The sequence below is a fragment of the Cavia porcellus genome, unplaced genomic scaffold, assembly GCF_034190915.1.
Source record: "Cavia porcellus strain 051 isolate PalLab524CR breed Dunkin Hartley unplaced genomic scaffold, mCavPor4.1 scaffold_9, whole genome shotgun sequence".
Lineage (NCBI taxonomy): Eukaryota > Metazoa > Chordata > Mammalia > Rodentia > Caviidae > Cavia > Cavia porcellus.
The window spans coordinates 62,845,041-62,872,950 of NW_026947492.1; the positions used below are offsets into that span (position 1 = coordinate 62,845,041).

The window sequence follows — 27,910 nt, forward strand, 5'->3', positions numbered from 1 at the left end:
CCCAAGCTCTAGCCCTGTTCTCCCCCAACCACGCTTATTCTGGGTCACTTCCTGGTGACCCCAGTGCCTGCAGCCAGGGCACAAGTCCCAGGAAGAGTCTGGCCTGCAGGGAGCACACCCTCCACCCTTCCCTTCAAGGACTGATGCATGAGACACTGGGAAAACAGTCCCATAACTCAAGGTAAGCATTTGAGCTCCCACTGGACATATGTGCTCTGAGGGGAGGCGGGGCAGCAAGAGCACCCTCTTTGGACACATCTTTATTGCCAAGAAGCTGAGGAGACGAACACAGAAAGTCACCCTGTGGGTCAGTCGTGCACTGCACCTGCTCTCCTTGCCCATGTGGGACCCATCCATAGGCCCAGTTATAAGTAGAGCTTTGATCTCTCAGAATGAAATTGCTGCTGGGTTATTGCTCTGGCCAGTGCAGCAGTGTGTGAACTCCGTCCTTGGGGATGAGCTCTGTGCTGTGAGTGTGGAAGACATACCATGTCATCTGCACATGCTTGAGCGCTTCACACAGTCACCCAGACCTGGCCCCACACTGGAATTGCCCCTGGTGGGTTCTGTGGAATGACAGCCTTTAAACAGGGGTGAGAGTGAGGAGCTGGGGGCAGAAGCTCAGGAACATCCACTTTCCTGCCGCAAGGTGGGAACTGCAGAGTGATAACTCCAGGACCTGCAGTTCCAGGCCTCTTTAACATAGACCCCTTTGGAACCAGCAGTGTCTTGGAAGTGCAGGTAAAGCAGCGTGGAAATGCCCTGCTCTCAGAAGGTATTCTACTGCTGCCTCTCCTCCCTCTCCTCTCAGGCTGAGCTCACCACTGCATGGGCTGTAGAAGCAAGGGCTGACCCTAAGTCAAGCCCAGCTATAGGGAAGACACAGCTTGCTGAGGCTGGGACAGGGCCCAGCATTGCTGGCGCAGGCAGGAGCCGATGGTGGGAGCCCTGTGATCTGTTTCTAGAGCCATGGTCTCTAGATCAGCAGGAGCTACGCTTTGTCCACTTCCCAGGTGATCCCAGGCAGGCCTCCTTCTCCCTAATCTCTGTCCCAGTTGTTCCTTTCCTGTGAGCATCAAAGGATGCAAACTCAGTTGGGCCTGATCGTGAGAAATGTTAAGAACAAGAAAATGGCAAAAGATCTCATTTATCCAGCACCATTTGTGTACCCTCAGTGGCCTGGTGCAGACGGAAGTGCCTGGGCCAGGGTCAGATAGTTGACATATCCTATCTGTGAGACTTTAATCAAGTTACCGAACCTCTCTGAGCCTCAGTTTTTGTAGAGAGGTCATAACTGCACCTACCTTCTAAGGGTGGTCATGAGGATGCAGGCATTCAACAAGCAGATGTTGAATAGCTCCTGTGTGCCAGCACTGTCCTGGGACACAGTGACAAGCATTCCCTGCTCCTGAGGAGCTGTTTTTTCATGGACATATGTGTGAAGTAGTGCACAAAAAGCACCAGGCACTTGCTCAGCCATGGAAGTGCCCCGTCAGCACTCACCTGGGCACCCCATTGCTTTCTTGAGTGAGTCACTGGCCTCGCTATCGGTGACTGACCAGTGCTGTGGGAAAATGATGCCCTTGAGGTTTTCTGAGTGGGTGGAGCTCTGTACCCTTAACCTGATTGGTTCCAGGACAATGTGCTTATTATATTCTTCTGTCCCATCCCTCTTGTTTGCTCTTTTTCTCTTTCTTTGGTACATCTGTCTCCAGTGTAGATACCTTCTCTGTCCCTTGTAGAAGGAGCTGTGCATTCCAAGGAAACCTCCCGAGATGATTAAAGAGAGAACCTGATTTTCTAGATCTGTTCTTTAGGATGGAGGATGTCTCCAAATAAAGATTGTCCTTATTTCAGTTTATTCCGTATTATATGATGTAGTAATAACTGCTCTGCCATTAGCACAGCACGGCTCCTAAGGCTCCTTTGCCAGTTTGACCACATCTGATCCTCACAGTGACCCTCCCAAGGTACCATCCTCTGAACTTTTGCAGAGACTGGACTTCCCCTCATCACAGCTATTTACCTATTTCCTGGGTCTCACTGCTTCCCTAAGCCAAGCATGTGTCAGAGCCTTATTGAGTCCCCAGTATTCCAACACCTGAGCCTAGCCCAGGGTGTGTTGGGTAGGGAATCAAACCAGCTTCCAGCTGCCAGGAATAGTTGGGTACTCAGAGATGTGAAGAGCTGAGCATTCTCACCTAGAGGCCTCAGTCAGTGGAGCAGCTGCACCCCAGGGCAAGGAACACTGCAGGCAAAGAGAGTAAAGTGCCCGGCAAACACAGAGAAAGGTTAGGGGTAACAGCATGGCGGTCTGGGGAGCTTACAGATCCCTGATCATCCTGGCCCCAATCCCTCCTAGGGCCGGCTGACAGATGGGAAGGGGAAGACCATCGACTGCAAGGATGCCATCTTCATCATGACCTCCAACGTGGCCAGTGACGAGATTGCACAGCACGCCCTGCAGCTGAGGCAGGAAGCTTTGGAGATAAGCCGCAACCGTATTGCTGAAAACCTTGGTATGGCACATGACCTGAGCTGTCTGGGCAAGTGACTCAGCCACTGGCATATCTGGAGGCAGGGAAGGGATTAGGATACTGGCCTCAGTGAAGTCTGAGGAAGCAGCTTTGACCCTTATTGACCCTGACACACCCCAGGTACTGTAGAGATGAAAAGAGACAAACAAAAAGAACCTTCCACACCCTCGAAGAGGCCCAGACACTCGAGGCAGTAGGAGGGCTCCTAACTAAGGAAGGGACAGAGCCACCCAAGGGAGGACCAGGACGCAGCCACAGTCTGGGGACCAGTGCAGTGCATACTCAGCAGCTAGAGGTGCTTAAGAGACAGCAGGTTGGAAACTACACAGAAATGATCATAGCCATTTTCACCCTGGGTGACGCCCTTCATAGGTGAGCATTGGAGGGCATGTCAGCTAGCGACTATGGGCCATGCCTGTCATTTTTCTATTCAGGATAAGTCCTGCAGCCCTCTCTCCTCCAAGACAAAGCTAGGTCTTGATGCCAACTCTTCCTCTCCCCGGTCAGCCACTGCTCCCACGAGAGGAACCCAGGCCTTGTGGCACATGGGATCTGGAAGGGCCTCAGAGACTGCCAGGGTCAGCGAGGGCCCCAGCCAAGGCCTCAGGAAGCCTCAGACCATGTTCACCCCACAGCAGCAGCACCTGGCTCTTTCTGTGGGTCGGGGTAGAGAGCAGGCACTGCACCAGAGCTAAGTCCGAGGAGTAAACAGTTTATGACTCTGTCTCTGCAGGTGATGTCCAGATTAGTGACAAGATCACCATCTCTAAGAACTTCAAGGAGAATGTAATCCGCCCCATCCTAAAAGTAAGAGTCTTTCTTGGCGCCTCCTACTGGAACCTAGCTGTGGGGAGCAGGGCCTTAGCCATCCTAAGATGTAGAAGGCCCTGTCTTACCCATGAGATCCAGAAATTTCCTGCCCTCTGAGTCACTAGCACTCTCTACCCCCAACCTGGCCCTGTAGGCTCACTTCCGGAGAGATGAGTTTCTGGGACGGATCAATGAGATCGTCTACTTCCTTCCCTTCTGCCACTCAGAGCTCATCCAACTAGTCAACAAGGAACTGAACTTCTGGGCCAAGAGAGTAAGAAGGGACTGCCATGGGTGGGGATGGGACTTCTGCCCACTGAGAATCTGGAACACTGGGCCAGAACAGCCCTTTCCTGTGGGGTGAGGCCAGCAGCCCTGGGGACACATAGTGTCTCACAGGTCGAAGCCTCATACCACTGATAAGAGGTGGCCATATGCAGACACGTCTCTCTCTGACCCATCTCAGGCCAAGCAAAGGCACAACATCACACTGCTGTGGGACCGTGAGGTGGCAGACGTGTTGGTAGATGGCTACAATGTGCACTACGGTGCCCGCTCCATCAAGCATGAGGTGAGCGCGGAGGCCTAAGAGAAGTGAGGTTTTGCTCAAACCCAGTCTCAGGCTCTAGGCCTGTCTCTGTGTGCCTGCTGGGATTATCCATACTCATAGCAGATGCTCCTCAGACCCAAAAATACAAGATGATTAATTAAAACTGCTTTCTGGAGGGCAACCAAGTATGAATCCCACCTCCATTTAGGAAGTGGGCTGGGAACCTCAGAAACGGACATCATCGAACCTTTAGCACAGTCCTTTAAGCTCCCTCCTTAACCCCACTTTGCAGATGTGAAAACTGGGGTGCAGGCAAGCACTGACTTGCCTAAGCAGAAAGTGAAAGAGGCAAGCTCCAGGCTGAGGCCACCGCTTCATCTTCTACCCCTGCAGGTCGAGCGCCGCGTGGTGAACCAGCTGGCCGCAGCCTATGAGCAGGACCTGCTACCAGGGGGCTGTACTCTGCGAATCACTGTGGAGGACTCGGACAAGCAGCTCCTCAAAAGCCCTGAACTCCCCCAGGCTGAGAAGCGTACACCCAAGCTGCGGCTAGAGATCATTGATAAGGACAGCAAGACCCACAAACTGGACATCCGGACACCACTGCACCCCGAGAAGGTGTGCTACACCATCTAGGGCCTGTCTGCCTATACATGCCCTGAGCATCTAATAAAGACCCCTCGCTGTGGCATGGCAGCTGCCCTATCTCCCATCATGCCTCCCGCAGCTCCAGCCTGGAAGCGCTCCCTTGTCCCCTTGGTCTGCTAGCAAGTCCTCAGGGGAGGAACTGCCTCACCACCCTGTTCAAAGCCAAGGATCAGAGCCAGGCATAGTAGCACACCCAGCACTCAGGAAGCTGAGCCAGGATTGCCAGAAGTTTGAGGCCAGCCTGGGCTACATAGTGAGTCTAAGGCCAGGCTGAACTACACAGTGGGACCCTGTCTCAAAAAAAAGAAAGGAGCAGGGAAGCCCCTAATCTGTCTTCACTTGGTCCCCATTCCCCATGGTCACTAAACTTAGCATGTTCCCTAAAGCTTAGAAGTATGGTAACTAGGAACAGATCTAGTGGAACAAGATAGGGACCTGACTGTGACCTACATCCTGCACCTGCTGTCTTACAGCTCAGTCCCTAGAACATCTCCATCAGAAGTGGAGGAAGAGTGCAGAGGCCCAGCCCTGGTGGTTTTGCAGTTTAGTTTGTAGCTACCTCTTCTGCATGTCCCAAAAGTCTTAAGAGGAAGGGACAGATACATAGGCCTTTTCTCTTCCCCTGCCCTCCCATGCCCACTGTTTCTCCCCACATCATGCCCTGCAGTCACACCAGAATGAGGCTAGGGTCAGGCACCTTTGCAAGCCTGACTAGTTCATTACCCTGCCCTGCTCTGGGACTGACATCAGCCCCAGATGACCAAGCAGACTCAGCTCTGTAGAAGCCTCCTTCAGGAGACAGAGAGTGTTGACACTGGGAGGCTGTAGGGGGAGAAAACTGGGGTGAGACCCCATGTAGGTGGCCATGGAGCCTGCCTCAGCCCTGTCTATAACTCTTGTTTCAGCTAAGTGAGTCTGGAGTAAGCCTGCAAATTAGTCACTAAGCAGAAGGTCCAGACACCATGCCCTCATACAGAGGCCATTCCACAGACCTGCCTGTCTCAGCGCCCACTTGGCAAAATACCAGCAAGGCCTGGTGTATTCTCGAATACAATCTGCCGTATCTGCCCCTGGTCAGAACTGCATCCGGCCTGCCTCTGCAGGGTGGTGTTAACCTTTCTCAGGAAGTACGAAGTGGGGGCCCAGGAATCAGAGGACCAGGGGTGCTTGCAGAATGTTGTAACAGCATTGTATGGGCGGTCACAAAAGCCAGGCACAGGCCTAGCACATGTCAGCAGTCCCTGTCCAGCCCATCAGAGGTGCTGTGCCGCTGGCCCTCCCTCAGTGACTGCTGTTCCAGTGTTGTGATCGTTGTTTACTTTTGGTTTTGAAAAAAGTTTAGATTTACAGAGAGTTGCAAAAAGAGTAGGGAGGGGGCTGGGGGTTTAGCTCAGCGGCATAAGCGCCTGCCTGGCAAGCAGGCAGTGGTGAGTTCGATCCCTGCTACCGATAAAAAGGAAAAAGACAAAAAAAAAAGAGTAGGGCGTTCTTATATATCTTCTACCCATCTGCTTCTAATATTAACATATCATAAAACCATACTATGATCGTCACAGGAAATTTCACATTCCTATGATACTGTTGACTAATATGCGGATATTTTAATTTTGCCAGTTTTCCCCTGATGTCTTTTTCTAACCCAGGACATTCCACGTTATATTTTGTTGTCATGTTTCCTTCAGCTCCGCCAGCCTGTGGCAATTCCTCCATCCTTGTCTTTTATGCCATTGACACTTTTGAAAGATCCAGGTCAGTTATTCGGTAGAATGTCCCCCAATTTTATTTTCTCCAGTGCTTTCCCATGATTATACTGAGGACCTGCACTTCTGGCAAGGTGGCCCCAGAAGTGACACTGGGTCCGTGGTGCCTTCTGGCAGCTGGTGGTGGTAACTCTGAGAGTAGATGGTAACCAGTGGCAGAAAAACCTAGCTGTGTCCCAGGCCTGGGGCATGCTAGGCACGCTGCACGGAGCCACAGTCCCACCCAAGAACACGCTTCAAAAGGGTCACATTTTAATCATCTTTCAGCTCCTTCTTTTGTCTATTAGGATATTATCCATTTGTTCTGTTTTTAAATTTGTTGCCATTAAGTTCTAAAAAATTTTTCCCTCTCCTGTCTGTGTGACTGTTTCTAATGTTGCATTGCTAATCTTGTATTTTTATTTCCTCCCCCTTCAGGAAGTTTTCATTTATTCATATATATATATATATATATATATATATATATATATATAATTTTTTTTAATGACTGGATCTCCCCATGTAGTTCACTGTGGTCTTGAACTCACTCCTTAGGCTGGCCTCAAACTCATGGCAGTCCTCCTGCCTCAGCCTCTCAAGTGTTGTAATTACAAGCATGTGCCATTATACCTGATTTATCATATTTATATTTTCAAATAATTGCTTTTTAGCTTATTTTTCTATTGTTTTCTCCCTACTTCAACTTCAGTTTTTGTATTTATTGGTTCATTTTTTATTTTCTTAAGGCTTCCATGTGCTTTTTTTTTTAGAGATGAGAACAAGATATTTTATTTTTTAAAGAGAAAAAACAATAAAAATGATACAGAATTTCAAAAGAAGATAATAGCTTAGCAATGGTTAATGTATTGCATATGGTTATCTTCATAGTAGTTGCTGTCATATATATATATATAATATATATATATTATATATATATATGTATGTATGTATTTCTCTTTCCCTTCCCTCTTTTCTCCTTTCCCCCATCCCAGTTGCTCTTTCCTTTTGAGCAATTTATTCTCCTTTCACAAAATCTATTGTACATTTTGGATCTTATTTACTCTTTCAATGTCTTACACTAGGGAGACAATATGGTGTTCACACATATGAGTCTGATTTATTTCACTTATGAATATGGTCGCGAGTTGCATCCATTTACCTATAAAAGCCTCAAGTTTATCTTTCTTTACAGCTCAGTAGTACTCCATTGTATAAAAAATTCTATTGTTTTGTTTTTGAGACAAGGTCTTTCTGTGTAGTTCAAGCTAACCTTGAACTCACTAGGTAGCCTAGGCAGGACTCAAAGTCACAGCAATCCTCCTGCCTCAGCTTCCTGAGTGCTGAATTACAGATGTGCACCTCTACACCGAGCTTTTCTCTAAATTTCTACAATCCCTCTACACTTGTGAGATTTTTTTCTTTGAACCATTTTCAAGTCCATCCTCCTGTGTTCTAGAAGCCTTCATAAGGTATCTGGTCTCATACTGCACTGTTGGCTGTAATCCATTAGAGCTGCAGTGCTGGCAGGCCTCAATACTTGGTCATAAGCACATGACAAAAGTATACTACGCAAACAAGTGCTCTGTCCCAGGACCCACTCACACATCCACACATTCCCCGGGGCATCTGTCATGTGCTAGCACCATGCCAGGCTGTGAAGAGTGAGCTGAACATCTCGGTGTTTGCCCCCTTGGAGCTTACATTCTAGTGATACAGACAAAAAAACATGGCATAAGTGAACTAAGCAATGCCCAGGATGTAATGGAAGTAGAGATAATAGGTCCAACATGACCTATGAAGTCTAGCAAAGAATCTGGAGAAGTGATAGTTAAGTTCCTCACACCCTGAGGATCTAGTGTGTTTCCCTGTCCTGTTCTCAGGGAGGCGGCTCTTGGGGTTGGCTTTGGTTTTGTTGTCTTTCAGTATGAAAGTTACCTTTTTTGATTTACACCCCTGCTTACTACCTGCTTGCTGTTCTTGACCAGTTATACACCCAATAGTGATAATGCACAAAGGATGCTCACTGAATGCCTTACAGCTTCTAGAAGTCTGGCTGCCACACAGAAAGGAGAACGAACGAGACAGCTGGAGAGAAAGCAGCAGAAAAATAGTACAGTTGCCAGAATGGCAGCCACAAGCCCTGTGGCATTGGAGGGTAAGCATCAGTATGAACTGCTCTTTAATACACAGATGGACAGGGAAAAGCAGATGTCTGTATGCATGTGTTGACATGCATATGTATATCCTACCACTGTCTACGGGAGAGCCTAGGAGCAGTGACACCCAAGTATCAATGAGTGTACCCAGTGTCCAGACCCAGATTTGTAGGTACCAAGAGCTAACTGGTTTATTCAAGAACAGATGGAACGGAGATTCCTGGAGAAATGGCTGATGTCAAGACTAGACAGGGAAAATGTGAGCAAGCCCAGGACAACTGGTGGTGCCAGAAAATAAGGAAGCCCTCGAAAAATGATGGGGAAGAGTTGAAAATAATTAGAGTTCCCAATAGCCAAGCATGGGCCACTGAGCATTAATTACCCATAGAATAAAACTAGTATCTATTACTTCACAGTGATGTAAGTTAGTGAAAGATGGGGGGAAAGTTCTTCCTTATAATGTCAGTTAATACAGATGAATAAAGAGAAAGTCATCATTAGGCAACTACAGCATTAATACGTGTAAGCAAGAACCACTCTTCTCAGATGTGTTACTGATTTCAAGAGGAAAATTCCTTTTGAGGGGGTACTGGAGATGGGCCTCAAGCATACAAGGCAAGTGCTGTGCCACTGAGCTATACCCCAGCCCCCAAATGCATCATTTTACAGTAGAGAATCTAGTTGATCCTTAGACCACAAGAAAATAAAAATTACTGTTTTGATTAAATTTTAAAATTATATATGTGAGGCTGGGGATATAGCTCAGCAGATAAGTGCCTGCCTGGCAAGCACAAGGTCCCGAGTTCAATTTCTGGCACCCCCCCCAAAAAAAAAACCATATAAAACCTACAAATATTAAGAATAGTGTGAATACATTCTTGTAGCCATCACTGTCACCAAAATAGGTAAGTTCCAGTTTGGGGCTACATATAAACTCAGACCAAGGAAAATGATGGAAAGATGCCCACCTGATTTTAAAAGCCCCCCCCCATGCCCTAACCATGACAGTGCTGAAGGAATAACCCAATCATGTTGACTGTAAATGCACAAAGCCCAAGTAAAGCAAAGCTGGAGCAGGCACGATAGTGCACACTTGTAATTCCAGCTACTTGGGAGGCGGAGGCAGGGGGATGGCAAGTTCAAGGCCATACAGGGCAACTTAGCCAGATGCTGTCTTAGACCAAAAGAGATGGGGATGTAGCTCAGTGGTAGATACTTAACCTAGCATACTGAAAGCTCTGGGTTCAAATCTTCAGTATTAAAAAAAAATCAAACTGTACTATGATCACAAAGTTTTTTGGACCCAGTGTCAGAAATTATTAATAATCCATCATACCAAGAACGAATATCAAGGCCAGCCATGAGCTCAAGGCCAACCTGGGCTACCAAGTGAGTTCAAGGCCAGCCTGAACTGCATAGTGAAATCCTGTCTCAAAAAAAAGACAAGGTCTGGAAAAATAAATTAGTTAGCTTTCATTTTTTTATGCAGATACTTATACTATGATTATTGAAGAGAATACCTTTATTTTTAGAAAATGTAAAGAGGTTAAAGGCAAGGAATTTGCAAATATTTTAGGAAACATCTGTATACATATACATGGAATGAAAAAAGTAGACACATATATACACAGGAAGCAAAAGTAAACACTTGGAAAATCTGAAGAATTTGCAACTTTTTGTAAGTCTAAAATTTTCAAAATAAAGGGTGTTTTAAATATATCAGTGTAGGGCCAGAGGTTAACTCCGGCTTAAGCGCTTTCGTGTTAAGTGTGAGGTCGTGAGTTTGATCCCCAGAACCAAAAAATAAAACAATAAATATATCAGTGTATACTGATAAATATTGGATAACAATTTAAAGAAAAGTGATTTGAGTATGATAAGTCATGAAAATAACATTTAATCATAAATGCTAAAGCTATCTCGGAAGTTTGAAACAGGAAACAACGTTGCTTTGAAGATTAGGTGAAAATAAGGGAGAATACTAAATATGGGTGCTGGAAATATCTTTCTCGCTGATTTGTATATTTAGAAGATCCGAATGACAATGGTAAAAACCTATTAGCATTAAAAGGACATTTGGTGAGTGGATGAATAAAAGATAAATGTACAAGAATCAATCTCTTGCCTTTCTTCTACCAATAATAGTAAAAAGCAAAGCATTTCATCCATAATTACAGCAAATGTGTATATTGCTCATACATCCATGTGAACTGCCTTGGAAAGGGGAAAATTGGGCAGTTGAGAGCAATAGAAGAGAAACTTCACTGTATTTACTTATCACTTAAGTTTTGAACCATATTAATATCCTTATCAGCCCCAAAGTATACTTAATAATAAGGTTAACAAGAAAAGAAAAACATTAGAGGGCATAAAACAAAATTTGACAAATGAACAAACCAGATTCTGGAAAAGAAATATGAATAACATTTTTTAAATGTCAAATTTTTCTTGTCTTTTTCATTTTTTTATCGGTACCAGGGATTGAATTCACGACCGCCTGCTTGCAAGGCAGGTGCTTATGCCGCTGAGCTAAATCCCCAGCCCAAAATGTCAATTATTAATATATAATTTACTGCAACCTTAGACTCAACAGCATTTTTTAATTGAGTACAAGTCAAAATCACCGACCGTTCTGTCCAGAGGTGCTGGTGTTTCCTGGTCTAGGCACTCAGGATACGCATAATACTGCTGCCTCACTGCCCACATGACCGTACACTGTGGGATAAGTTAGACTTACTGCCATCGACACATCCTAGTGTAAATATGGGGAAAGGAGAGTCGTTACCTCTGACTAGAGCGAAGCTGTACCTGGATGTGGAGAAAAAATGAAAAAAAAGCTACAGAGGCAGGTTCTAGATTTCAGAGAGCCTGGTCGTCATGCTGAGGGAATGAAAGAAGATTTACGTTTTCAGAAGACCCTGTGCATCGCGTGTGGTTGTGTGGAGTGACGTCTGACCAATATGCCACACACACCCTGTGTCTCCCAGAAGCTTTCTCGCAATAAATATTTCTGCTCTTCAAAAAAAAAAAAAAAATGGAACACAGTAGTTCCAAGCAGATTGCCTTCCCACTTCCAACAAACACTATGTAGCAAAAAAAGTTTAACACAGACTTGAAATTAAGAATCTCCATGTGCCATATGTGAATTGGAATGTGATATTCAGAGGGCGAAGCAGAGATCAGGGAGTTCATAGAGATGTGGGACAGATGGAGACTTAATGGCTGGGTGCTGGAGCTTCATAAAACAAGACCAAAAGATCCACCTCAGCTGGGGTTGTAGCTCAGTGGTAGAACACTGTGTATATTGCAGAGTATATGCAAAGCCCTGGGTTTGATTCCCAGCATTGAAAGAAAGCCACGGCCTTGTGAAGACTTGAGAAACATTTCTCACTGACCTGGGAAACACAGTAATGTACCCTTTTTGAGGGATGTATATAGACCCAGATGAAGCTCCTACTTTGGTTATTTGTAATGGTATCATTTAAGTTCACAATATCCAAATGCTGCCAGGAGTCCAACTGAATAACAAAGTGCGGGTCCTGACCAATAAAGCCCATAGAAGCAATCAAAACCATTCTGTAAGATCATCCCCACAGCTGTTTTCAGAGAAGCACTTGGAAAATAAATCCTACTGGGAATGAGCTTACAGGGAGAACTTACTCCTCCAAAAAGATGGGGGAAGCTCATTAAGGAAACTCAGCTTAAATGGAATGTCCAGGTAACATAAGAATAAAATAATATTTTAAAATGTTTAAAGAAATAAAAGGCAAGAAAGGACAGTATACAAAAAAGAATAAGTAGATTTGAAACAAGACATTATAAGTGGTTTCCTCAGATTGATTTTAGTGTTTTATAAAAAACACTATACTGAAGTATAAACTTCAGTAATTTTTTCTAGTGTTATAGTCCTAAATGATTTAGGTATTAGATACCAAAACTGAGAAAGACTCATTTTCTTTTTCCTTTGAAAAAGGCTCTTGCTGAATAGTTCAGGCTGGCTTTGAGCTCACTTTGTAGCCCAGGCTGGCCTCAAGCTCATGACAGTCCTCCTGCCTCAGCCTCCTGAATGCTGGGATTACAGGCATGTGCCACCACACGTGGAAAGGACTCATTCTTAAAAAGATTTGGGTCCCCCACTGGCCAAAGAACCTTAAATGATCTGGATGCTGATATGGCAGAAGGAGAATGTAGAGGAAGAAAAGTCATTAGTGCAATCCCTAGAGTCCTCACTGGGGGCAAAGGGGGGAAAGATGGAGCCACAGCCACTATCCTGGAACCATTTGCCCACCATTCCTTTAAAAGCTGTCCAAGTCTAATTGTACCACGCCGCACAGATTTGTCAGGAGGTCTGGACTTCAGTCGTCCCCCACACCAGCTCACATAGGACTGCCACCCAGCCCTTCCCCGTGTGCCCACACTTCCTTCCATAGTCAACACACGCTTCTAGATTAAGTACGTTACTGGAAAACCTGTGTCACCTCTTCACCTAAACTGTCACCCAAAGACACTGCTAACTCTGGCTGTCCTCCCAAGAAACTGCCGTGCTGGATCCCTCTTAAGCAGAGGCAGGTTTCATTATCAGACCCAGGAAGTGAGCCCCACAGCTTTGCCTTAATTATGTCTCATCTTTCTAACTTTTTTAAGTCATTGTTTTGAACACATCAGTCTGTCTCTTGCCCAATCAACTGATTTCCCAACTACTCTCCACATATGTACAAGGAAAATATAGCCCCTATGTCCTTATCCTCTAATTCATTTCATCATTTTGGGTGGCTTCAACTCCCCATGAGTGATCAACACCCTACTAGCACATTTAGTGACCTTTTCCTTCCCTGCCAACCCCGACTGTCTACATCATGGTCACATCCTAAGTGCTCCTTCTCCGAAGCCCCTAACCCTCTCTGACCAATACCTCCCAACCGGCAGTTCGCTTGCTCTAGCAACCTGTGTGTAATTCTTTGGCCTGTTGATGCTGGCAATCACTAGCCATCATCAGTCATGACCCATCACTGCTACCTCTCTCTCACACACATCCTCAGAATCGGGGCTGTCCAGGATAAACGCAAGTCTTCCCAAACGTGCCAAGTGTGATGGCGCACACCTGTAATCACAGCAACTTGGAAGGATCACGTAAGCCCAGTTCAAACCAGCTGAGAAACACAAAAAATATCTTTCCGAACCTACGTGTTGGACAAGAACATCACACTACATAATGCCACCTATGCCTTGCAACATGCTCTCAACAAAAGTGGATATCATAAAATCCCATCAGCGGCAGTAATCTTTGCCATATTTAAAATCTATGTGGAATGAACGTTCCTCCTCTGCTTTTATTTTAACCTCATTTACATGTTCAACCTGTGGGTGAGATGGAAAATTAGCCAGGCCATCCTCCATAAAATAATGGGGCAATCAGGAGAAAAGAAGGGAAAAGGAAAAAGTGTGGCTGACTGAGCACAATGTGTATCTTCTCCATGTTACACACATGCACACATACACACACAAAAGTGACTTTTTAAAAGACAGATACCCAGAGGGTTCTGGAAAGATAGCAGATTCTATCAGGAATCTATCTCCCCACCTACACCACAGAATCTGATAAACTATTTTGGAACTCTGGGCTCTATTGAAAGCTTGCAACTTCCTAGGGAAGTCTTGGATATTAAATTGTGGTTACTTTCGGGCAATCTCAGCTCTTAGCTCACTAGCAGCTACCCAGGCCCACACCCCAGCCCCATGGCAGGCAGCTTTGCACCTGCTCCTGAAGCAGCTTAATGCAGCTCGCCAGAGCCATGATGAATAAAAGTGACCCTGTCCTCCGCGTATTGGACCTGCGCTCTGATTGCTGCTTCTGATCACAGAGGTAAAGACAAAAAGAGGTCACTGTCACGCCTCTCATTGCTTCAGACTTCTAGGGATTTAAAGGACTGGTGTCCTTCCTCCACCCCTTCATTTTTCTTTTTTTTTTTTCCCCCTGTTGAAAATTAATCATTCAAGATTAGGACATCGCAACTGCATACATAATTTCCCACTTTATCTATGGGACGTTGGTTTCAGGACCTCCACAGATACCAAAGTACATGGATGTTCAAGTCCCTTATAAAAAATAGTGAACTATTTGCACATTAAGTCATGTGCAGATTATTTATAATGCCTAATGCAATGTAAATGCAATATAAATAGTTGCTGTGTTGTATTACTTAGGGAATGAAGCCAAGAAAAAAGTCTATATGTGTTTATACAGCTGTAATTTAAAAAAACAATCTGTTCTATCCTCACTTGGTCGAATCCACAGATATAGCATGAATATGCGGGTGGAGGAATAATTGTACAGGACAAATTATAGTGTGTCTACGCATCCCCAAGAAATAGCATAGTCTAAAAACCCTGATAAACCTTGGCTTCACACCTTAAACTGATACTTAGCACAGAGGCAGCCTGTGGACAATAATCAGAACAAATGAAAGAATGAGTGTATGGATAGCCTAGAGCAGCCACACTATTAGAGTCAAATGTCTAGTTTTTAATTTTGAAAAAAAAACACAAAGCATACAAAGAAACAGGAAATGATGGCCCATTTAACAGAAAAAAATGACAGCAACTGTTTGAAAATATCTAATAAAAGACCTACTAGAGAGTCTTCAGAACAACTAAAATGCTCAAAAGAAGTGTGGAGAAGATATGTATGAAAAAATGTAAATACCAGTAAGAAGATAGAAAGCCCAAAAAGAAAACCAAAAGATAATCTGGAGCTGAAAAGGACAGTGAAGAGAAAAATTCATTACAGGGATTCAGAGGTAGATTGGAACAGGCCAAAGAACTAATTAATTTGAAGACAGGACAATGGAAAATACCAAGAACAGAAAGAAGAAACATGAACAGAGCCTAAGGGACCTATATATACTTGTGAGGCACAGGGAATATTTGAAAGAATAATAGCTAAAACTTCTCAAATGTAATGAAAGACATGAATATAAATATCCAATAAACCCCAAGTGAGATATATATATATATATATATATATATATATGATTAAATTTCAAGGACAGAGAGAATCTTGAAGGCAGCATGAGAGAACCAACTCTTCATGTACAACGGCTCTTCATTAATATTATCAGCAAATTTTTCTTCAAAAACTTTGAGGCCCAGAACATGATTGGTTGATATACTCAAAATTATTTTTAAAAATGTCAACCAAAAGTCCTATATCCAGCAAAATTTTCCTTCAAAAACAAGGGATAAATTAAGATCTTTCCCAGATATACAAAAGCCAAGGGAACTGTTGCCGCTTGTTATGGTTTATGTTTGGACGCTCCCCCGCAAGCCTCATGCAGTCATGGAGGTAGCTGAATCTAGCATTGGTGACTGGTTCATTGTCTAGTGCAGGGATTAGCAGTGTGAGTGCTGCACCTGCCCAGGGCTGGGGAGCTGGCAAACCACATAAAGGAGGGAAGGTGGCCTGCTCTTCCCTTTTTGCCCTGTTTGCTCTTGTCACTTGTGGCCACCATAAAAGGCTGCCCCTTAGCCACGCCACCCTGCCTTGGAGCCAGCTGAGTATGGACTGAAACCTCCAAAAACCTGTAAGCTAACTAAACCTTTCCTTCCCTAATTTTAGGCATTAAGTGTTTTGTCTCAGCAATGAGAAAAAAGTAACCAAGATACCACTAAACCTGCCCTGCAAACAAATGTTCAAGGGAGTCCTGCAGGGGGAAATGAAGACCATAGACAGTAACTTGATGCTATTTGAACAAATAAATATCTTGATAAAGGCAATTATGAAAGTAAGTCTTATTGAGAAAATATGGAGGCTGAGGCAGGAGGATTGCTGCAAGTTTGAGGCCAACTTAGGCTACAAAGTAAGTTAAAGGCCAGCTTAAACTGCATAGCAAAACTGTGTCTCAAAGAAGACCAAAAAAAGAAAGAAAATAGTTTATACCTGTACTTTTTGTCTTCTATACAGTTTTTAAAAATTAATAGATTTTTAAAGCTGTTACTAATTTGATGTGTAGCTTCATAGTATATTTTCTACATAATTTAAGAGACTAATCCATTTCAAGGAGTTGTTTGTGAGTACACAATGAAAAAGATGTAATTTTATGATGCATAACCTAAAGGAGAATGAGCTGTTAAAAACCAGAGTTTGTGTATGTTACTGAATATAGGCCAGTATAGAATCAGCTTAACTAGAGAGTTAACAGGATGTTAGAGTATTACAACTGTAGGATATTAAATGTAATCTCCATAGTAACCACAAAGAAACTAGCTATAGAGAATATACAAAAAGAAGTAAGACATTAATTTAAATGTTTTTTATTAAAAATCAACATAAGCCAGGCATGGTGGCTCACGCCTGTAATCCCAGCACTCAGGAGGCTGAGGCAGGAGGATCGCTGCAAGTTTGAGACCAGCCTGGGCTCCAAAGTGAACTCAAGGCCAGCCTGAACTGCATAGAGAGACCCTGTCTCAAAAAGACTAAAAAAATAAAATCAACATAAAAGATTGTAATGCAGGAAATGAGGAATGAAAAGGCTACAAGGCACATAGAAAACAAATAGAGCAAAGTGTGGTGACTCACACCTGTAATCCGAGCATTCAGGCAGGATGAGCACTGTGAGTTCGAGGCCAGTCTGAGTACATGTGAGTCCAAGGCCAACCTGAATTACACAGCAAGACCATTTCAGAAAGGAATGAAAGAAAGAAAACAAAACAGAGCAAATAGAAAAATTACCTCAGTGCCTTCCTGTCATATTTACTATAAATATAAATGATGAATATAAATGAATTAAACTCTACAACCAAAAGATAAAGATTGGCAGAATTTGAAAATATGACCAAAGCTGGGCATGGTGGTTCACACCTGTAATGCCAGCACATGGGAGGCTGAGGCAGGAGGATCTCTGAGTTTGAGACCATCTTGGGCTACATAGTGAATTCATGAGTAGCCAGAACTACATGGCAAGACCCTACCTCCAAAAATAATAACAATAATAATAATAAAGCTATTATTTTATTTATACTTTATAATTCATTCTGAGTCTGCCTCAAAAAACAATAACAAAATTAAACGCACAACTGAAGCCAGGTGTGGTGGTATGTGAATGTAATTCCAGCCCTCTAGGAGGCTGAGGCAGGAGGTTCACAAACTCAAGCCCAGCCTGTGCTACATAGTGATTTAGTGTGACCCTGTCTCAAAATATAAAATAAATAAACGGAGGCATAGCTCAGTTTGAAGGCCCTAGTAGCACAAAAATAAATAAATAAATTTTAAAATAAATAAAAATAGGGGCCAGGGGTTTAGCTCAATGGCGTAAGCACCTACCTGGCAAGCATGAGGTGAGTTTTCTCCCTGGTACCAAATAAATAAGTTTAAAAAAATGAAAACATGACTCAACTGTATAGTATCACAAGAAAGTCACTTTATATTCCAAGACACATCTATATGGGAAAAATGGAAAAAGATATGCCCCACAAACTAAGAGAACAGTGATGGCTTACACTAACGTTAAATATCAAAACGTTTACAAGGAGGCACTACATATTTTGAGGAGTTTTTGTTTGGTTGGTTTTTGTCTTTGTTTTTCTTAGACAGGGTCTCATGATATAGTTCAGGCCAGCCTTGAACTCACTGTGTAGCCCAGGCTGGCCTTAAATTCATGATAACTCTCCTGCTTCAGTCTCCCAAGAGGTGGGATTACACACGTGTATTACCATGCCTGGCAAGAAGACATTACATATTAACACAAGATTCAACACAGCAATAAGATGTACTAGTTTCTAACTTTATGCACCTAATGACAGACTGCCAAAATATCTGGAACGAGGACCGACAGAACTGAAGGCAGAAGTAGACAGCTCTACAATAATAGTTGAAGACTTCAGTGTTACATTCACAACAATGAGTACAGCAACAAGACATAAATCAGAAAACAAAAGATTCAAACAATAAGTAAACAGGTAGGCATATGCAATACACTGCCCCCAAAACAGCATACACTTTCTTCTCAAGTACCCTGGGACGTTTTCCAAGATTGACCATACGATGGGGTAGGAATTAAGTAGACTTTACATGATAGATGCCTTGTAAAGTATCTCCTCTGACTACCACGGCATGAAGTTAGAAATCAGTACCAGAAGTAACACTGGAAAAACATAAAAATTAAACAACCAGTGGATCAAGGAAGAAACCATGAGAAGCCAGGTGCAGGGCACACGGCTGTAATCCTAACACACTGAAAGTTTAAGGCAAAAGAATCTTAGTTCCAGCCTTGCCTGGGCAGTTTCACAGTTTACTGAGACTCTGTCTTGAAATAAAAAACAAACAGGGCTAGGGATGTAGCTCAGTGTATGTGTGGGTCCTGCGTTCAATCCCCAGCACTTTAAACATGCAAGAAAAAAAAGAAAGATACTAGCAAGTGGCTACAGATGACTAAAAGGAAAACACAGCATTCAAAAGCTCTGAGGTGCAGACAGCTGTGCAGAAGGCGCTTCACAGCTATAACTCAGATTGCAGGGATGGTGGCCAAGTGGTGAGCGGCAGAGGAAGAGCCTCTCTGACAACTGCCCTCCAAACACTGGAATAGAACACTGCGAGGAAAACGGAGGGAGGAAGGAGGGGGGAGGGGGGAGGGGGGAGGGGGGAGGGGAAGGAGGGAGGAGGGAGGAGGGAGGAGGCCTCCTGACCAGGAAGGATCTGAAGCGAGAATCTAGCGGCAATGCTTACACTACAGAAAAAGAAAGACCTCAGGTCAACAACCCTAACTTGGGATTCTAGGAACTAGGAAAAGAAACTAAGCCCAAAGCAAACAGGAAGAAAATAATAAAAATTAGAAAGGAAATGAATGGCATGAAAACAAGAGGAAAAAAACCAAAGAAATCAAAAACTATTTCCTTAGGGGCTGGGATTTAGCTCAGCGGCATAAGCGCCTGCCTTGCAAGTACACAGTTCGATCCCCTGTACCAAAAAAAAAAAAAAAAAAAAAAAACCTGTTTCCTTGAAAGGATCAACAAAATTCACAAACTGTAGCTTGCAAGGAAGGTGCTTATGCCGCTGAGCTAAATCCCCAGCCTGCTAAGAAGACTTAAACTACAAAAATTCAGCAGATGAGGGGCCGGGGATACAGCTCAGTGGCACAGTGCCTGCCTGGCAAGCACAAAGCCCTGGGTTTGGGTTTGATTCCCAGTACCAAAAAAAAATCAGAAGATGAAAGTGAGGACATTATATTGATTCTGTAGATAAAAGACCATGAACAATTGTATGCCAGTAAATGGGACAGCCTCAATGAAATAGATAAATTCCTAGAAAAAATAAAATCTATTAAGACTACATGGTGATAAAAGAGAAAATGAATAGACCTTTAACTGTTGTATTAGTCAGCTTCCCTTTATATAACACAATACCTGAGGCACATTACTTATTTTTTTAATGTTTTATTTAAGGAGAAAAAGAAAAAAAAACAGAAAAAGGGTACAAGTTATACAGAATTTCAAAAAATAAACAGTAGGAAATCACTAGTTAATAGATTACATATTATCATCTTAGAAATAGTTATTCAAGTTACAAAATTAAAGCATATAAAGTGGACATTCAAACAGTGAGATTGCAAACAGCTCTGTTCAATGATCCAACAAAACTCAGTAATATGGTTATCTATCTTGGCACATTACTTATAAGAAGAGGTCCATTTAGCTCAGAGCTCTGGAGGTTCGAAGGCATGGTACTGCATCAGCTTGATTCTGGCAGCTCAGCAGATGATGGCACTTTATGCCAGGAGTATGTGTTTGAATGAACTCTCCATCTCTAGCGAGGAAGCAGAGAAAGACGTAGAAAGAAAATATTTTATTTCACATAAAATATTTTGAGGGAGATTTCCCTTATTTAAACCATACTAACCAGTAAGATGATTACAACACGGATGATTACAGCTGATGACTGAATGGGCTAATTAATCCTACAAAGCATTTGAAGAATTAATACCATGCTGAGTCAAATTCTTCCAAAACACTGAAAAAGAAGGAACCCTTTCTAACTCTTTCTATGAAGATAGCATTACCCTGATACCAAACCAAGGACAAAAAGACAAAAAGAAAAGAGCAGGGCGTGGTGGCTCACGCCTGTAATTCCAGCACATGGAAGGCTGAGGCAGGAGGATCGCTGTGAGTTCGAGACCAGCCTGGGCTACAAAGTGAGCTTAAGGCCAGCCTGAACTGCATAGAGAGACCCTGTCTCAAAAAGACAAAAAAAAAGGCCGAGGGTTTAGCTTAGCGGTATAAGTGCCTGCTTGGCAAAAAAAAAAAAAAAAAAAAAAAAACACTAAAAGAAAAGAAATGTACAGATCATTATCCCTCTAAAAACAAGATCCTAAAATTAAAATCTAATGGCATATTAAAAGCATTCTACAGTGTGACCAAGCAAGATTAATTCCTAGAATATAAGGATGGTTCAGTGTACAAAAATGTCTCAATATGATATAACACATTAACAGAATGAAGGGAACCACCTTCATGATAATCTCAACTGATGTAGAAAATGCACTTATAACTTTCACTGTCTTTTTTTTTTTTTTTTTTTGAGACAGTCTCCCTGTGTTGTCTAGGCTGGTCTTGTACTCACTTTGTAGCCCAGCAGGCCTCTAACTCACAGCAATCCTCCTGTCTCAGCCTCCTGAGTACTGAGATTATAGATATGTGCCACCATTCTGTCACCTTTTCATAATAAAAAACTCTCAAACTAGGAATAGAAGGGAAATATTTACACATAATAAAAGTCATATTAAAAAAACTCATGTTAACATCATATTCAATGGTAAAAGACTGAAACATTTTCCTCTAAGATCAGAAATAAACCCAGAGAATCAGCACACTCTCGTAATTCCAGCTACTTGGGAAGCTGAGACAGGAGGATCACAAGTTTGAGGCCAGTTTGGGCAATTTAGCAAGACCTTGTCTCAAAAATAGAAAAAGGGCTGAGGATATAGTTCCATGGTAAAGTGCTTGCCTAGCGTGGGTGAGGCTCTACATGAAGTCCTCATTATCATAAAAAAGAGGAAGAAACCAGTTACACACGTTGCTGATACACACACTGCTGAAAGAAATTAAAGCAAACATAAGTAGATGGACTAGAAGACTTACTATTGTTAAAACGTTAACACTACCCAGAGCAATGTATAGATTTAGTGCAATCCTTATTCTTATCAAAATCCCAGTGATGTGAGGAAGGAGGGAGAAAAGCCTGCTAGCCACGGTGGTGCACACCTGCAACCTGGGAGGCTGAAGCAGGTGGATCATGAGTTCAAAGCCAGCCAGGATACATTGCAAGACACTGTCTCAAAAACAAAACACAATCGCCTCTCAATTTTTTGGCTAAGATCCAGCATAGCGTCAAAAAAACAAAACAAAAATCTAGGCATGGTGTGGTGCGCGCCCTGCAATCCCAGCTCCGAGAAGGCTGAGGTAGGAGGATCACCATGAGTGCAAGATCAGTCTGGCCCATGTAGTGAGTTTAGGGCCAGCCTGAACTATGTAGCAAGACCCATCCGTCAAAAAAAGAAAAAACACTTTTTAAATCCATTCTAAATTATTTCATGAGGCTGGGTGTGGTGGCACAAATCCCAGCAGCTGGAATCCTCCTGCCGAGGCAGGGGGCTGCTGTGAATTCAAGGCCAGCCTAGGTTACAAAGTGAGTTCAAGGCCAGTCTGAATTGCATAGTGAGACTCTGTCTCAAAAAGATAGATAAATAAATAATTACATAAAATTTTATATGGAACCTCAGAAGAGCCTACAGAACCAAAACAATCTTAAAAAAGGAGAACAAATTACTTCCCAATTTCAAAACTTACTATAAGCTACTGACATAAAGACAGATCTATAGACCAATGAAATAGAATTAAGAGATCATAAATACAGTAATTTTTGACAAGAGCGTCAGGCTTATTCAGTCCTTTCCCCCTCACCCAGTACTACGAATTAAACCCACAGCCTTTACACTGGGCACCCCACCCCATGTCTCCCTTTCTCCATTCCTGCCACCCACGCTCCCTTCCTCCTGAGACAAGGTCTCAGTAAGTTGCTCAGGTTGGGCTTGAACTTGCGATCCTCCTGCTTCAACTTTCCAAGGTACTGAGTTTATAGCTATGTGCCACTTCCCCTGACTAGTATCCTTCAGTCTTCTCAATAAGTGATGCCACAGTATCTGGATATCTGCACACAAAAACAGAAACTGGATGCTCACCTAACGTCATACATATATAAAAATTCATCAAACTAGTCAGTGATTTAAATGTAAGGCTTAAAAATATAAAATTCTAGAATATCTATGTTCAAATGTGTATGACAGTGGAATTCACAGTGTTTCCTTGAATGTGACACCAAAGGCATAGGCATCAAAAAAATAATAGACAAATTGAATTTAAAACATTTTGGGGGCCAAGGATTTAGCTCAGCAGCACTGCCTGGCAAACACAAGGTCATGAGTTCGATCCTAGACACAAAAATAAATAAATAAAATATTTTTAAAAAATTTTTCAAAACAGGATCTCACTATATATTTCAGGCTGGCCTGCAACTCACTGCATAGCTCAGACTGGTCTCGAACTCATGGCAATCCCGCCTCAGCCTCCTGAGTGCTGGAATTGCAGAACTATGCCACCATGTCCAGCCTTAAAAACATTTTTTAAATTTGCACAACAAAAGATACCAGCAACAGAGAGCCGGAGTAGCTGCCATGGGGAAAGGGAAGAGAAGCAAGATACAAAACCATGCTTTTCTGTGAGCCAGGGGTGTGTGGGCTGGGAGACAAGAAGAGCAACTCCCTCTCCCCAGTAAGCAATGGGCTGATTCAGAGGAAGTCGGGCTGAGGTGAGAGCAACTGAAGTAAAAAAGATAAATAAATAACTCACTGTTTGTATTGTTTGATTGGTTTTGCAGGCCAGAAGCTGGTAGTCTGAGCATCTATTTGGAGGATAACAATGTGTATTGTAGCAACTGTAAGGGATTTCCTTGTCTTGTTTTTGAAATGAAACATTTTGTTCTGTTTTACTCTCTGGTTTTATTCCTGTATCTGTTAACCTGAGCAACTATTTTGAAGATAACAATATGCAATGTAACAACCATTGTTAAATTTCTATTCTCTTGTTTTGAAAGCCTACATAATTGTAGTTGTTTTTTGCTATTATTGTTCTCGTATTGCTTTCATTTTTATTCGTTTGCTTCTTGATTTTTATTTTTTCTTCTTTCTCTTTAAAAAAAAAGAGATACTATCATCAGAGTAAAAACAGCCCAGTGGAGGAGATAAACTAAGTGCAAGTCATATCTTTGATAAAAGATTAGTATCTGGGACAAGAGAGCAACACCTAAAACTAAGAAATAATAAAAACCTGATTTAAAAATAAGACAAAGCGGGGCCAGGGATTTAGCTCAGTGTCATTAAGCGCCTGCCTGGTAAGTGCAAGGTCATGAGTTCAATACCCGGTACCAAAAATAAATAAATAAATAAAAATACACAACGGAGAGCAATATAACAACCAATCTGGCTATCAGGTTGTTAAATTCCCATCATTTTGTTTTGAAAGCCTGTATTGTTATTGTTTGAGCTTGTTGTTGTTTGTCTCTTTTGCTTTTTGCTTTTCTATGTTCTTTCTCTTTTAAATAAAAATAAAAATAAAAATTAATAAATAACAACAGCCAAAGGAATGGATATGTTGGCCCACACATGCAGTCCCAAATACTTGGAAGGTTGAGGTGAGAGGATCATTTGAGCTCATGAATCCAAACCAGCCTAGGCAACATAGCAAAATCCCCTCAGGAAAAAAAATTATTGACAAAAGACATGAACTTTTTCCAAGGAAAATACAAATGGCAATGAGTTCATACAAATATGAGCACCACCATAACCATTAGTGAATACAAATTATAACCATAATGAGATACCACTTCATAGATAGCCATTAGAATGGCTTTTTAAGAAAAAAGAAACAAAAATAAGCATGGGCAAGAATGTAGAGAAATTGTTACTCATGAACAGTTGATGAGAATATATAATGGCACAGACACTGTATCAGTTGCTGGACAGAATACATAACACAGTTTAAAGGAGTCAGCTCACTGTTTCAGAGGGTTCAGTCCATGGCTAGTTGGCTTTGAGATAAAAACAGTACAGCCAAAGACCTGGGAGAAGAAAGATACTCAACTCAGGGTGGCCAGGAAATGGCAAGAGAGAAGGGAAGACCCCGGGACAAAACTATCACCTTTTAAATATATCTGGCATGGTGGTGCATCCCTGTAATCTCAGTACCTGGGGGCTAGGCAGGAGGATCACTGCGAGTTTGAGGCCAGTTTAGACTACGTGAGATCAAGGATAGTGTGGACTACAAAATGAATCTTGGGGGGGGAAAAAGACTATACCCTCCTTCACCTATCTCCTAATACCATACTCAGCTATGAACTCTTCATGGATTAATCCATGGATATGTATAGCACCTCTACGACCTGCTCACCTTCCAAAACCTCCAGATCTGAACATGAGACTCTGGGGGGACATTTTTAAAAAATTTTTATTTAAGGAGAAAAAGAAAAAAAAAAAAACAGAAAAAGGGTACAAGTTAAACAGAATTTCAAAAAAAATTAACAGTAGGAAATCACTAGTTAATAGATTACATATTGTCATCTTAGAAATAGTGGTTCAACTTACAAAATTAAAGCATATAAAGTGGACATTCAAACAGTAAGACTGCAAACAGTTCTGTCCAATGATCCAACAAAAACTCAGTAATATGGTCTTATACGCTTAAATAAACATGCAGTTTCTTTCTTTTCCTCTCTTTTTTACAGACAATTATACATTTTGGGTTTTATTACTCCCACAGTTCTTATTACTTTTTTTTGAAGAGAGTAAAACCAAATGTGACATAACAAAACAGAGTCAGTCAAATCAAAAGGATGGACATAGTACATAATGTTAAAACAGAATACAAGGTGATCAACAATAGTTACCATAATGCCTCTTGCTATCTTAAAAAGAATTGCCTATATCATCAGTTATAATAAAATTGAACAAACCAGTAAAGAACAAAACCAATAAAACCAAAACATTGGAGATATTACAGGACTTCAGAAGAAGATAAGAGTCAAACCAGAATGGCCATCCTAGTGAATCTTATTATCTTCACAGTTGTTGCCTATACTCTCAAACTTGGTACTATCAAGCAAAACAGAATAGAGTAAAATCAGTCAAAACTGGGGCTGAGGATTTAGCTCAGTGGCATAAGCACCTGCCTTGCAAGCAGGCAGTCGTGAGTTCGATCCCCAATACCAATAAAAAGGAAAAAGGCAAAAAAAAATAATAATAATCAGTCAAAACAAGACGGTGAGAGCAATACAAGGTTTCAAATCAAGTTAATAGGAAATCAAAGTGGGTTACTATAATATATCCTACTATTTTTTATTTATTTTTTCCTTAATTAAGAAGATAAAAATAAAAAAAGTAAATAATAAAAAAGGAGATTGAGATAAAAGAGGACATAACTATAAAACAGCACAGGTCAGAACATATCCATTTAAGCACATTAGTGTTTCACCACAAGATATCTTGACATAAAAGTTGTTATCATAGTGTCTCTTTCCTTGAAATCTTTGAGTATAACTTTGTATACTGTAGTATCAAACATATCAAGACAATGTAAAACCATTCAAGAGAATGACAATATTACAGGGTATTTAGAACCAACTAACAGAAAATGAATAATGGTTTCTGTATAATCTCCTTGTCTATAAAAGTTTTTGTTTACATTATCACATATAATAAAATCCAGTAAGATACAACATGTTAAGACCGATGGAGACAGAAGAACAAAAGCTTGGTGGGACTTCAAAACAAGATGATATTGAATCAGCACTAGCTATTATGATGTCTTGTTTTCTCCAAAATAACTGTTTATACCATCCAACCTTCTCTGCCTCGTTTCTGTTGAGCTCTTTTTCTGTCATTAGTTGTCAGTTTGTCCTCTTCATTTCGCTTTCTGCTCCATTCATTGTGGCCGCTCTGCCACTGTTTCTGGGATATTGGTATTTTTCTCTTTTAGAATATCCTGCAGTATTCTCTGTAGAGTTGAACTGGGGTTGCAAATTTCCTTAGTTCCTCTTTATCATGGAATCACCATGTTTCTCCATTAATTTCTAGGGACAGTTGTGCAGGATATATCAATCTTGGCTGGAGGTTATTGTCTTTTTTTTTTTTTTTTTTTTTTGTCTTTTTCCTTTTTATCAGTACCAGGGATCGAACTCACAACTGCCTGCTTGTAAGGCAGGTGCTTATGCCGCTGAGCTAAATCCCCAGTGGAGGTTATTGTCTTTCAAAGCTTGAATGATTTCACCCCATGCTCTTCATGATTTGATGATTTGTGCAGAGAAGTCTGCTGTAATTCTGATGGGTGTTCCCTTGTAAGTGATCTGTTTCTTGTCTCTGACAGCTTTTAATGTTCTGTTCTTATATTGGATTTCTGGAATTTTAATTATTATATGCCTGGGTGTAGTTCTGTTTGGGTTGTAGGTGGCTGGGGTACTGTATGCCTCATACATCTGAGTATCTTTACCTTTTCTTATATTAGGAGAGTTCTCCTTGATTATTTCTGTGAATAGCCTTTGCAGTTCATTTGTTTGTATCCCTGCTTCTTCCTTTAGATTCTTAATTCTTAAGTTATAGATCCTCTTATCATCTTCTAGCCTTTGTATTGTTACTGCTTGTTTCCTTGTTATTTTTTAAGAAGTTTTTCCTTTCCTGCTCCCACATTACAAATCTGTCCTCCAGTTCAGATAATCTGTCCTTGGTTTCTTTCAAGCTGTTATGCCAGCTTTAAATAGAGTTTTTAGTTTCCTGGCAATCTCTTTGAACCTGTTTTATGTATTCTATGTTTTCTCTGTTTTCTCCATCAAATAATTCTCCCCTTTTTTTCTGTTTTTCCATTCCACCATCTGTTTTTTCTTGGGAGGTGCTTAGCATTTCTTTAACTATTCTACTTATATCTTGCTTTCCTTGATTAAATACTTCACTTTTGAATGCATCTATGAGGTCCCAGAGATATCACTTTACGTCTACTGGTGCCATGCCTGATATTGCATGTTTTCTGTCCTCATTCTCCTTTGCATTTATCTTTCCTAGATCAGTGTTCTCAGGATTGGGGACTGAGGACCCTTTCTTGTTGCTCCCTCTTCCCATACTTTTTGTTCCTTCCATACAAGCATATATAGGAGGCCCAGTTTTTTTTCTTTGTTGGTTACAGTTTGTTTGAATTGCACTGGCTGGGTGTTCCCACCCACTGCAGTGTACTAGGGAGACAAAGACCTGGGCAGCCTATCAGGGCCCGCCTCTCCAGGTCAGTCTACCTGCTGAAGGCTTCACTGCATTAGGGTGCACTGTCAGGCACAAGGACCTGGTTTGGGTTAGCCTACTGGGTCTTAGTCCACAGCATCACCCAGGT

The 27,910-nt window shown here is 42.0% G+C and overlaps 1 protein-coding gene across 4 annotated transcripts in view; it reads left to right on the plus strand.

Annotated features, from left to right (window-relative positions):
- Clpb (ClpB family mitochondrial disaggregase) overlaps positions 1-10,553 on the plus strand; it is a 158,536-nt gene extending 147,983 nt beyond the window's left edge. For 3 of the 4 annotated variants that reach the window (XM_003463463.5, XM_005000740.4, XM_003463462.5), the window contains 5 exons: positions 2,363-2,519; positions 3,271-3,344; positions 3,502-3,621; positions 3,814-3,918; positions 4,291-10,553. In XM_003463463.5, coding sequence (XP_003463511.1) covers positions 2,363-2,519; positions 3,271-3,344; positions 3,502-3,621; positions 3,814-3,918; positions 4,291-4,533 — 699 coding nt within the window. In that variant the 3' untranslated portion in view covers positions 4,534-10,553. The remainder of the gene's footprint in view (positions 1-2,362; positions 2,520-3,270; positions 3,345-3,501; positions 3,622-3,813; positions 3,919-4,290) is intronic. The other variant, XM_063256559.1, reaches the window with a different exon arrangement.
- Positions 10,554-27,910: the final 17,357 nt, after the last annotated feature.